At 36.5% G+C, this 13495-nt stretch overlaps 1 protein-coding gene and 1 pseudogene across 4 annotated transcripts in view; one reads left to right on the top strand and one right to left on the bottom strand.

The window, feature by feature from the left end:
- The window catches only part of DMXL2 (Dmx like 2), a 191440-nt gene that overhangs the window by 74792 nt on the left and 103153 nt on the right, over window positions 1-13495 (top strand). For all 4 annotated transcript variants that reach the window (XM_053593872.1, XM_053593870.1, XM_053593871.1 and 1 more), the window contains exons 7-8: window positions 8677-8855; window positions 10786-10978. In XM_053593872.1, coding sequence (XP_053449847.1) covers window positions 8677-8855; window positions 10786-10978 — 372 coding nt within the window. The remainder of the gene's footprint in view (window positions 1-8676; window positions 8856-10785; window positions 10979-13495) is intronic.
- On the bottom strand, window positions 5122-5676 carry LOC128587576 (60S ribosomal protein L17-like; annotated as a pseudogene).

Raw genomic sequence — 13495 nt, 5'->3', positions numbered from 1 at the left:
GTTGGGAATACCCGGGGCTTATTTCTTAGACCTCTCTGACTATATTCATTTCCTTGGTATTCTCATCTAGTTTCATGGTTTCAAATGCCATTTAAATACCATTTTTAAGTGCTGATAACATTCAAATTTGTGTCTTTTGCCTCTTCCTGACCTCTTCTCCTATACCCCCCTGTCTACTCCCTTATGGCTGTACCTTTAGAATGTATCCACAATCTGCTCACTTCTTTACCACTTCCAGTGTTGTAATCTGGTTATACACTATCATTATTTGTCACTTGTATTATATTAAATTTTTAATTGGTCTCCCAATTTTTGCTGTCTTCCTATACAGTCTACTTTAAAACCAGCAGCTGGAGTGATCTTTTTAAAAATGTAAGTCAAATTATGTCACTCTTCTGTTCAAAACTGTCAATAGGCTTCCCATTTAGCTAAGCATTGTGGCTCATGTTTGTAATCCCAATGATTTAGGAGACCGAGGTGGGAGGATTACTTGAAGCCAGCAATTTGAGACCAGCCTGGGCAACATAGTGAGCCACATTTCTTTTTTTTCTTTCTTTTTTTTTTTTTTTTTGTAGAGACAGAGTCTCACTGTACCGCCCTCAGGTAGAGTGCTGTGGCATCACAGCTCACAGCAACCTCTAACTGTTGGGCTTACGCGATTCTCTTGCCTCAGCCTCTTGAGCAGCTGGGACCACAGGCACCCGCCACAACGCCTGGCTATGTTTTTGTTGCAGTTTGGCCGGGGCTGGGTTTGAACCCGCCACCCTCGGCATATGGGGCTGGCACCCTACTCACTGAGCCACAGGCGCCGCCTGCCACATTTCTTTAATTAAAAAAAAAAAAAAATAGCCAGGCATGGTCGTGGATGCCTGTAGTACCAGCTACTCAAGAGGCTGAGGCAGGAGGATCACTAAAGCCCAAGTGTTTGAAGCTGGAGTGAGCTATGATGGTGCCACTGCACTCCAACCTAGGCAACAGAGATTTCATCTTAAAAAAAAAAGCCCAATGAAACAGAAACAAGTTTTTCATTTGATTTACCAAATGCCCAAGTCTCTATTATGGCTTACCAGGCCCCCATCACTTTTCAACCTTATCTCCTGTTACTCTTTCCCTTGGATACTGTTAGGCCTCATCGGTGTTCCTAAACAGGCTGCACATGTTCCCACCTTAGAGTTTTTATGCTCATTGTTTCCTTTACCAATAAAACGCCTCTGCCAGAGATCTGCATGGCTTTTTTCCTTAACTTCCTAAATGTCACCTTTTCAATGATATTTCCCTAAAAACTCCTTTTAAATTGTATCTGCTTCCCACTGTACTCTGTTTCCTTTGCCTGCCTTAATTTTACTCATAACATTTGTCACTAGAAAGCTGTATTAGTTTTGTTTTGCTGATTCTGATGTTTTTGTTTTAGTTTTGTGACCACATACATAGGTTAAAATCACCCATTTATTATCTCAGCTGGGTGCTGTGCTCAGGGACTCTAAAGGTTGTAGTAATGTTGGGGCGCCATGGCTCACCCCTGTAATCCTAGCACATGGAAGGATGAGGTAGGTGGATTGCCTGGGCTCAGCAGTTCGAGACCAGCTTGAGCAAGAGTGAGACCTCGTCTCTACTAAAAACAGAAAAACTAGCTGGGCATTGTGGCGGGTGCCCTTAGTCTCAGCTACTCAGGAGGCTGAAGCAAGAGGATCACTTGACCCCAAGAGTTTGAGGTTGCCGTGAGCTATGATGGCCATCGCACTCTACCCAGGGTGACAGAGATTCTATCTCAAAAAAAAAAAAAAAAGTGATAGTAATGATGTTGGATGGGCTTTATTCTCACCTAGAGGTTTGACTAGGGAAGAATTAGCTTCCAGCCTGACTCTGGTTATTGGCAGAATTTATTTCTTTGTATGTATGACTGAGGGCTTCTTTTTTGCTAGCTGTTGGCTGAAGGCCTCTCTGGGCCCCAGAGGGCACTAGAGCAGTGGTTTTCAACCTTGCCGTAAGGTATTTTCATTGTTAAAAGGGGTTGTGACCCTTAGGTCGCTGCCCTAGAGGCTGCCTGCAGTTTCTTGCCATGTGGGCTCTTTTTTCCCTTCCCAAATAATAGCGCTATTTAAGCAGAAATTAAGGAGCCAAAAGAAAACAGAAAAAAAAAAAAACAAAAAACCCCAGCTATGATAGTAAATAAATTGGAAGAGAAAACTTAAACTAGATTTTAAAAATAAAACAGTGAAATTTAAATAAGCCCATTTAATCACCTACAAATGAAATATGCTTAGTAATTTCTGGATAGAAATGTAGAATATTTTTCTATAATATCCGAGAAGCATGGACTAATAAAGGGAAAACATCAGAATCAGAAGAAAAATATTTTGAAAAATAACAATAGTTACCTTTGATCTCTAAAACCAGGCAGTTACTTTTAAAGCTTTGTATCTTTAAAAACTAGTACCTCATTAATTTTTTTTAGGAGTAATGAGGTACTAGTTTTTAATAATTTTTTTTTTTTTGAGACAAAGTCTCTTTCTGTTGCCCTGGCTAGAGTGCATTGCCGTAATCTAGCTCACTGCAACCTCCTGAGTCCTGGCATTAAGTTATCCTTCTCACTCAGCCTTCCAAGTGGTTTGGACTACAGGCACGTCCCATGACACCCAGCTGATATTTTCTATTTTTAGTACAGACAATGTCTCGCTCTTGCTCAGGCTGTTCTAGAACTCTTGAGCTCAAGTGATCCTCCTGCCTCAGCCTCCCAGAGTGCTAGGATATAATGTGAGCCACTGCGCCCAGCCCACTTTAAAATTTGACTATGAAAAAAAATCCATAGATTTGTTCTTTTTGTTACTTGTACAATAGAACCTCCATAGTTGACCACCTCCTGAAGTTGACCTTTTTTATAGACCACATATGTACCTATGTATGTATCAGTACAGTAAGCCTAGTTCCTTGTGTTGACTACTTCCATATGTTGGCTAGTTTGTCACAGTCCCTTAAGTAGTCAACTTGCAGAAGTTCTAGTGTACTTCTTAGGATTACCATATACTAATGACTTTAGTAAGGTCATTCGTTGCTTTGACATAGCAAGTTCACAGTAGGTGAAGCTGTGGGTGATTTAACATAGGACCAATTCAGTGTGATCAGATGGCTGCTCTAGAGTCACTCTGGGATGCAGCTTTATAGTATTCCCAGTTAGTCATTGCTCTGACATCACCTTGGATACTGTGTACACTATTTTTCATTTGGAGCTCCTTTTCTTACTACCCTCTTTCAAATATCATTATGGGCTGGTATCGTATACACTGAAGTTTTCCTTAGAACATGTACAATTGACCCTTGGATTTGCAGGGGGTAGGGAGGAAATGTATTTTAGAGAAGAGAATGGGATTCAGGATCAAATCCCAGGATCCTCCAATATTAAGAAGGTGGGAAAGGTGGAGAAGCCTACAGTGGATGCTGAGAAGGAGTGGCCACTGAGGCAGAAGGAAAACCAGGAGAATGTGACAGAGAAACCATTCAGTCAACAAGGGAATGGCCCGTTAGTTTTGTCAGATGACCTAAGAACACATGGGAGAAAAGTTTGAACATGCACAGATAGTACAGGCCTGCAGTGCATAAGTTAAAATATAACCTTAAAGAAACTGTGGAATCATAGGAGTTTAGTGATCTTGGCGATCATAGAGGAGGCTGGGGTTTTTAAGGATAAAATCCACTTCTCTGCCCCTCCACTGCCTTTACTCTTGCTGCCATCTTGGCTGTGAACCTTTATGGTAGTCTCTGAAATCTTGAATGTCCAGCAGCTATCCTCTAATCCAGTGTTTTTCAACCTTTTTTATCTCACGGCATACTTGAGTCCAGAGTTAAACTTCCACAGTACATTTAAATTATGTTAATTAAAAAGAGTAAAACAAAGAGTATACTTACTGTGCTTTGAACTTCTTTTGAAAATAATTTGGATACTGATCTTTAAAACTTTCTGTGGCACACCTAAGATCTTCTCACAGCACAGCAGTGTGCCGTGGCACGCATGTTGAAAAATCACTGCTCTCGTCAGTCCTCTCACAGCAGCGAGGCACCTGAACATACCACTGCTGTTCACAATCCTTTAATGTCTCCTGTTGCTCACAAGTTGAAGATTATAATCCTCACTACCATCTGTGAGGCTCTGCTGTGTGCGCTGCCCTCTTCCAACCTCATTTCCACTTTAATGCCCACAATACTGATGGCCTTTCAGGGCCTGAGTATGCCAAACTCTTTACTGCTGTCTGGCCTTTTTATGTGCCGTTCTCTCTGCTCATCCTTCCCTTTGCCTGGCTGTCTTTTATGTATCCCTTAACTCTAGGTTAAATATCACTTCTGTAAGGAAACGTCAGACATGCCAGTAAGTTCAGGTCTCCTAATTACTTTCCTAGTGCCCTCTTCTACTTATTTGTAGTGCTTATCATAATTATAATGAAAACAATTAATTTATATGCTTATATAATGTTCTTCTCTTTTAGAGAGTAAGTTCTGTGCTAAGAAGTATATTTTACTATTTTTGTCTCTTCCTGTGCCCCCAAACTGTATTCCCAGCAGTTCACACAGTAGCTGCATTCAGTAAACAGTTGTTGTTTGAATGAATCTTGTAACTATTCCATAGTTGTATAGGGAGTTAATAGCACATCGTCATAATCCATTTGTATGTTGCAGACTGATTTTGTTTTAAGTCCGAAAATGTTCTGAAAGCCATTGAATTTGCTCATAGTAAAATTTGGTTCTTTAATAAGTCTGTATCTGGACATGATCAAATGAGAATTATGTTAATCTAAACCAGTGGTTCTCAACCTTCCTAATGCCAAGGCCCTTTAATACAGTTCCTGTGGGTCACAACCCACAGGTTGAGAACCACTGATATAAACTAAGGATGCTTACCCTTCTTTAAAAGAGACAAATCAACTATTTAGAATACTCAACAAAAAATGCAATTTATTTTCCATATTCTTCCCTTTCTATAAAGGATTTCCTCATACATTTCTTGTATTTCTGATTATCTCACCTTGTTTGCCTCAGCTGTGTATCAGAGATGCCTAAACTTTGGGACTGTGTTAGAGTATATGGTCTTTTTTTTTTTTTACTGTTACTTGTATTTATTTTATGTTGCATCTATTCTTGTGCCATAAGTTTTTGTTTCTTCAGTTTCTTCTGTGATATCTTTTTCTTCTGTGCTGCTGCCGCTTCTGGTTTGGGAACAATCTGTTCCTTTTCAGTAAGGATCATCTCGATGTGGCAGGGGGAGCTCATATATGGGCTAATGTGACCATCAGCTCTGTAAGTTTGGTGACACATCTTGGGTGCTTTGTTCACTTGGATATGCTTAATGACCAGAGAATCTACATCTAAACCCTTAAGTTCAGCATTACTCTTCTTCATTTTTCAGCATGTGCAGCAGAAACTCAGCACTCTTTTTGGGCCACTACCCTGTGTCCAGCCCCACTGTTTGGCCTGGGCACACCTACCAACCCCCTAATTGTAATGTTGGAATGGTACTCACTGTTTCTTTAATGTGACATCTTTCAGATACTTGGTGGCTTTTTGTATATGCATACCCTTGATGGCCTAGGCAGTTTCATGTGTGTTCTTAAAGTGAACACAAAGATTTGAGCCTCTTGACTTGCATGACTTTGTGGGGTTTTCTGGGTCAAGTGAATAGTGAACCATTTTCACAAATCATTTCAGGCCGCTTAGGGGAAGATGAGAGTGGGTGTATGGTCTTTGACAGAATCACTTAGTACTTTTAAAAATTATTAATGACACATGTAAGATAATGAGTATTCATTGTCCGAACATCTTCTAGATATTGAAACCTTAGTCTCCTGTGAATGTGTAAGATGCCTTTGTGTTTCAAATAGAAATAAGTAATATGACTAAAAGCACTTCCTCTGAAATGGGGCAGTTAGATTTTGAGCTTCTCAAAGGTGGTTCCCCTCTGTTTGTTTTGTTTTGTTTTGTTTTTTGAGATAGTGTCTTGCTCTTTTGCCCTGGATAGAGTGCTGTGGCATCATGATAGCTCACTGCAATCTTAAACTCCTGGGCTCAAGTGATCATCCTGCCTTGGCCTCCCAGGTAGCTGAGACTACTGGCATGTAACACCATGGCTGGTTAGTTTTTCTATTTTTAGTAGTAATAGGTCAGGGTGTTCTTGGTCAGGGTGTTCTTGAACTCCTGAGCTCAAAGGATCCTCCCAACTTGGCTTCCAAAGAAATAGGATTATAGAGGTGAGCCACCGTGCCCAGCCTCCCTTCTGTTTGTTTACTCCAAAATGCCCTAATCTCTTCTTTCTTTGAATTTTTGTTGCACACAGCTTTTTAACAATTGATTATAGAGTGTTTTTTTTACTGTATTAATTATGTCTCCCTACCCTTCTTATACTCAGTTCTCCTAAGAGCTGAGTGTTTCATAATTCCTATGGAAAGGGTACTTTGCTGGTAAGATGGATGTTAAGCATGTAAGGATGTTAAGGATGTATCTTATGGATGTTAAGCAAATGTGTCTTGTGTTTAAAAAGCTTATTTCTTCAGGTTTTAGAGAAGAAACCACATTATAATTCAGATTTTTCTTGATAAAAAGAAACTAACTTTGGAATGCTGGGCAGTTTTTTGTTTTTCCTTTTTTGGTGCAATCTGTTCTGTTTCTGTTAAAGCCAAATTTGTCTAACTTGATAAAAACAGATGGTTACTGTGCGGGTCTCCCACTAGAAGGCATTTTCCACTGCTTCTGCTAAACATGACAGGATTCCAGTTCAGTTTTTGTGGGAGTCAAATCCAGTTACTTCCAGGATTTTTAACTTTATAGTTCATTGAGCATTTTTGGTGGTAAAATTTGTTTCTTATAAATGTGGTAAATTAAATTTTTCTTGGACTTAAGAGTATTTTAAATTTTTATCTGAGCTTAAAGTAAAATCTTATAAAAGAAACTTCTCTCCTCATAAGACATATCTAATTAAACTTTCAGCTCAAGAATTGGCTTTCTGTGGTTTGGTTGCTAAGAGATGTTTGTTTGTTTATTTTTTATGTATATAATATATATTTATTTTTTATTGTTAAATCATAGCTATGTACATTAGTGCAATCAGGAGGTACAATGTGCTGGTTTCATATACAATCTGAAATATTCTCATCAAACTGTTCAACGTAGCCTTCATGGCATTTTCTTAGTTATTGTATGTAGACATTTGTATTCTGCATTTAGTAAGTTTCTATACATAAAATTTATATCAGAATACATGTTTTTATAACAATCGGTTATTTTGTAAAATTTGCAAATGATTTAAGCTACTGTGTTTTCTTCAAAAAAAAAAAAGATTTTTTTTTTTAGTTCGATTGCACATTGTGGTGAATATAGTTAATAAGAGTATAATACATTTCAAATTTGCTAAGGTAGTAAATTTCAAGTATTCCCACCACAAAAAATGTTGTTTGAGGGGGATGGATATATTAACTAGCTTGATCTAATTTGTCTGTATTGTATTCATAAATTTAACACCACCTTGTACCTCAAATTATACAATTATGAATTGTCAATTTACATTAAAAAATCATACATTTTCTTCAAGGGAGGATTATACTTTTGAGTGAAAAATTGGGCTTTCCAAGGGCCAGGATGAAAACATTTCTTAAAGATGGTGATTTTGGCAGGAAACAAAGTAGAAGGCTCCAGAGTGTTCGCAGAAGCTTTTCCTCCTCTTGAGAGTGCTTCTCTTTTTCTAGATTCAGTGCTTTGGTTATTTAAGGATTGATTTAACTACCTTTTTTCCCTTGGAAAATGGAAATATCTTTACTATTTTTAATGTAATATGTAGTAAATTAAATTACCCTGATCAGAGCCCCAATAAAAAGGTCATTTTTTTCTATTAAATATACATCCTTTCAGAATTTCTTTTTTGGAGACATTCTTGCTTGTTGCCCTGGACTAGAGTGCCCTGGTGTCAGCCTAGCTCACAGCAACCTCAAACTCCTGGGCTTAAGTGATCTTCTTATTTCAGCCTTCCAAGTACCTGGGAATTTTTTATTTTTAGTAGAGATAGGGTCTTACTCCTGCGCAGGCTGATCTAGAACTCCTGAGCTCAAGTGATCCTCTTGTCTCACTCTTCCTGAGTGTTAAGATTACAGATCTGAGCCACTGTGCCTGGCCCAGAATTTTTGATGCCTTTGTAAACCAGACAGAAATGTGTGCATTCACACATGCTTACATGCTTCTATGAGATCATGTTCTTAACGTGATTTCTTTACAGAAAGTTTGCAGATTCCCAATTTTGAGCAAGAAGCAATTCATATTTAAGAAGGGTTTCACCATTATAGACCACTTTAGAAAGGAAAGGATGGCAACAATGACTGATATAATAACATGGATCTTTCTTAATTAATTTACTCAAGGGGCCAGCATCGGAATCTTTTCTCTACAATGACATATATATTGAGGAATTTGGAATCAATCTACATTTGAAAAATACCATCAATCTACATTGAAAAATACCAATACCAGAAGATTGATAATAAACACACTGTCCATTTATTTTTCAAGAATAGTATTCTTTGGAGTAATAAACTTCATTTTAGGTTTGATTTTATACTATAAATAGGTTTCACGTTAGTTTTTTAGATAGTTTAATTTTGAATTACATATGTACAAATTAATTTTATATTGACCTATATTTTGCAGGATGATTGTCTTTTAAAAGTATGGTATCCAATGAATGGTTGGAAGTCTTCAATTATACCTCAGGATCATCATGAAGTGAAAAGGAGACAGGCTTCTACTCAGTTTTCCTTTGTCTACTTGGCACATCCCAGAGCTGTGACAGGTTTTTCATGGCGTAAAACTAGCAAGTATATGCCCAGGTAAAATAAATGTATCATACAGCTTTTCATTTTTATGCTTATCTGTTTATAAAAATAATGAAAATAAAGTCCTTTTATTATGCTGACATGGTGATGATTAATATAGACTCTGGAGTCAAGCTGCCTGAATTCAAATCCTACTGTTGTCACTAGGTTCATGGGCTTTTGACTAAATTAAGTAAGTTCTCTGTGCCTTCCTTTTCTCTCTGTAGAGTGAGGGTAGTAAAAGTACCTACCTAAGAGAATTGTCATGAGACTGAAATGTGTTCATGTGTGTGAAGTGCTTAATATAGGCCTTTGCACATACTATGTGCCTGGCAATGGTATTGGTAGTAGTAACTGCAGGACTGGAAGATGTTAGCAAGGAAATGTCTACAGATTAATAGGAAATCACGCACTGAGGGTAATTAAAGCAGAGTAGGAAACTGTCAATAATATACATGATGTTAAAACCTGTAATATATAATAGCCAAGTTGTGCTATTTCTTTTTTTTTTTAATCTTAGGGCTGCCAAAAGAACTTTCTCAAAGACTTTTTTTTTTTTTTTTTTTTTTTATTTTTGGCCGGGGCTGGGCTTGAACCCGCCACCTCCGGCATATGGGACCGGCGCCCTACCCGTTGAGCCACAGGCGCCACCCTTTCAAAGACTTTTATTATAAGTTTTTCATCACTGTTTTGGCATCTCTTAAAGACATTTGGAAGATTAAACAAACTGCAAAATAACTCATACAAATTATTCCTGTGTTATAGATAGGTCTAAAAAAGTTGCTGGTCACTCAGAAGCTTGCTTAGAAATCTATTCCTTCTTCAGGGAGGGTTATTTCACCTACTAAATATATCTAAGAACCATTTACACCTGATAGGAAATATAGCACATGTTATGGAGATACTTAGTAAATGATAACTCAGTAAAATAAAAGGAAAATTTATCTATTTTTGAATCTAAATAAAAGGTTTATTCAGCTTAAGTTATTTGCATTTGTTGATAACATTTACAAGATACTGTACTTTTGACTCAGATTCTATGTAAGCATTTTTTAAGGGAGAATGATGTTTTTGCTCTTTTCCAGCAAACAGGTAAGTCACTGCTTGATGCTATGTCATTGTTTACTCAATAGAAATTGATTTATAGTTTGAAATAATCTCTTTATAGTTTTATAGTGAGGATACTCATTTGTTTACCTATTTGTAGTTGTTTAGATAATATCAAATGATGGAATTGGGCTTGGAGCCTGTAGTTCAGTGAGTAGGGCACAGGCCACATACACTGAAGCTGGCAGGTTCAAGCCCGGCCTGGCCCTGCTAAACAACAGTGACAACTAAAGCCAAAAAATAGCCGAGTGTTGTGGTGGGCATGTGTAGTCCCAGCTGCTTGGGAGGCTGAGGCAAGAAATCACTTAAGCCTAAGAGTTTGAGGTTGCTGTGAGCTGAGACGCCACAACACTCTACAGGGTGACATAGTGAGACTCTGTCTCAAAAAAAAAGATGAAATGAAACTATTCCCATAAGCCAGATAGTTTAATTACATTTAGTGATCTTTTATTATGGGCATTCTATAATCTGCAACTATTAAGTTTTCTTTTAGGAGGTATTAATATGCTTCCAGAGCCTAGTTTTCAAGCAGCACAAATACTGGCTGGACATAAAGTTTGTGTGCAATTTACTATGTTAAACATTTTTAAATTGCACACAAACTTTATATCCACCTTATATAATCAAGCATTAACTTCTGTCTCCTTTTTCAAGACCATTTCTTGGTTTTATGATAGTCACAGTGATACTATGTCTAATTTCAAGCTCCTTGATTATTTTTTCATATGGTATTTTACACTGATGTCATCTTCATACATGAATAACCCAAGTATTAATCACCTTTAATTAATGGATGACATTGATATTCTCAGTCACCTGTATTTCTTTTTGTTTTCAGGGGTTCTGTCTGTAATGTGTTATTAACTTCATGCCATGATGGTGTGTGTCGGCTCTGGGCAGAAACCTTATTACCAGAAGACTGTCTTTTGGGTGAGCAGATTTGTGAGACTACCACTTCCACCACTTCCAGCATTGCCAGCAACCTTCTTCATGCTGGAAGACATAAAGATAAAATACAGCATGCTCTTGAGGTACTAATTGTTTAAGTTCGTAAATGAATTTTGCAGTTTTTTTTTTTTTCTTTTTGGCCGGGGCTGGGTTTGAACCCGCCACCTCTGGCATATGGGGCCAGCGCCCTACCTCTTTGAGCCACAGACGCCCCCAATGAATTTTGAAGATATCTGAGTCTGGTGGAAATTTATAAGCTAAAATGAGGATGGTACGTGTTATATGTAACGATGAAATTAATAGCAATAAATTCTTACTTTGCTTGTAAGACTACAAATTTTACATCACTAAGAAACTAAAAACATATAGCAATGATCTCAGACATGTAGTATATGTAAATAATACAATTTTGATTCCTTTGTTTTGGTGTCAAATGTGAACATCTATATGTATAATTAGCTTTCATTAGTAAAGCATGTAAAGGTACTTATAATTAGTTGTAATTAAAAATATTTTGCTTTTTTGGTGGCGCATGTGGCTCAAAGAGGTGGAGCGCTGGCCCCATATGCAGGAGGTGGCAGGTTCAAACCCAGCTCTGGCCAGAAACTGCAAAAAAAAAAAAAAAAAAAAAAAATTTTTGCTTTTGTTTCATGAGGACTAAATTTTACTTTTATTGTTCTAATTAAAAATGACTTGTTTCTTAAAATAAAGATATTATTAAGATATTAAACACAAATGAGTTCATGTAATTGTTATGCATGGTTGAATATTTTGAAAGTGAAATAATTTTTATTTTCATTGTATTTTATTTTTTTTGAAGTGTTTTTCCCTTATTCTTCAATTTTTTTTGTATTTTTTACTGTGAACAAATCAGTCTATATTCAGTTCCATGCAGCCCCTCTTTCCTTTCCCGTTTCCTCCTTCCCTCCCTCTCTCCCTTCCTTACTTTATTTTTGTCACTCTTTTGGTCAGCACTTGGAACTTCCAGAAATGGCACTTTTGAGCTCAGTTTTCTCAGCTGGGTTTCATTAAATATGCCTTGGACATATTTTATTCCTTGAATTTTGAGGCCTTTTCCATAGAAGGGTATAAAAAGTTTTTGTTTTGTTAATGTTATTTTAACGATAAAAGGGAAACAGCTTTCTAAAGGATGAGGAAGAAACAAATTAATTTTTTTTCATTTTGCATATGTATATACTTTGATAGGGACTAAAGTCCATGTCAAAATCATGCCTTTGCAAGAGGGAAAACATTGGCTTTGCTCATGCTTTTCTCAAAGTTTTTTTTTTTTTTTTTTTTTGCAGTTTTTGGCTGGGCCTGGGTTTGAACCCACCGCCTCCAAGCATATGGGGCTGGCTCCCTACTCCTTTGAGCCACAGGCGCCGCCCTGCTCATGCTTTTCTATAGCATGTTTTAATATATGGGGGGCCAGAAGTTTTTTACCCTTTTCCACAAAATTAAGCAAGTTTTTTTAGCGGAAAGCATTGTGAGCACATATGTGATTGCAATGTTGAGGTAAGAGAAATTTCACAAAAGACCCTTTGTCACCATTTTCTAATTGGCAGATAGTATTCCAGTATTGCTTTGTAGTTAGTTTCTCCAAACAGCTTTAACAACAACAAAAACTTTGTGGTATCCCCCGTCTTATTTATGTAAGAAAGGCACTTTTGCTCTTGTAATTGCTTTGTATAGTTGAATATTTTGAAAGTGAAATAATTTTATATATTTTATTTTATTAAAAAAATGTTTTCCTAACCACTAGACCACCAGGGTATTTTTCTAATTATTAAATACAATATGAGATAAAAGTGCTTTGTAAGAAACTAGATTATTTATAATATATAGTATAAACTATTATGTCCAGTATGATTATTAGGGAATAAAATGAGATAGACTCATTATTCAAACTTACCAGAAACTTATAATAAACCTAGGTTACTATTTTCTTGCAACTATTATTATATAAGAAATATATGCTTATTCTAAAATTAGATTAAGAAGAGATTGAAAAAAAATATGGAATTTATAATCCAGCTATTCCAGTTAAGTGTGTATGTGTATTTTTCTTTATTTACTTGAGATCATATTATGCAGTAATGTTTTATAACTTGTTTTTTGTACTTAATGTTATAATCAGTAATATGTATTATTGGTTATACTTTTACATTGTATATTTACAATAATAGTTTATGGTTGATAGCTAAAATGGCTTTGCTATTTTACCAAGCAGAGATACTATATGAGTTTGATAGGTTAAGGATGTGGTCCTTAAAAGTGTTATATAAAGTAGGCCTACACTGATGCTGTCTGTGATTGGACACTATTTATATATATATATATATATATTTTAATATTCAAAACATAAATGAAATTAAAGGCAGAAATCAGAACAGTTACTATTATTTTTGGTTTTGATATTGAAATTTAGTGGGACAAAGTGCTTAATTTTTAACTAGATGTTTACAATCATTTGTGTATACTTATGGAACATTTGCTACCTTCAAGTTATGTATGAGCCTTTGGAGGTTAAGGGCTTTTAGACATCTTTGTATCCTCCATTGTACCTAATATATTGCTTTGTAACTATTTGTTAAATTGAA

Source organism: Nycticebus coucang, chromosome 6 (genome assembly GCF_027406575.1).
Source record: "Nycticebus coucang isolate mNycCou1 chromosome 6, mNycCou1.pri, whole genome shotgun sequence".
Taxonomy (NCBI): domain Eukaryota; kingdom Metazoa; phylum Chordata; class Mammalia; order Primates; family Lorisidae; genus Nycticebus; species Nycticebus coucang.
The sequence above is the reverse complement of the archived record's forward strand: the minus strand, read 5'-3'. Positions and strand labels throughout refer to the sequence as shown.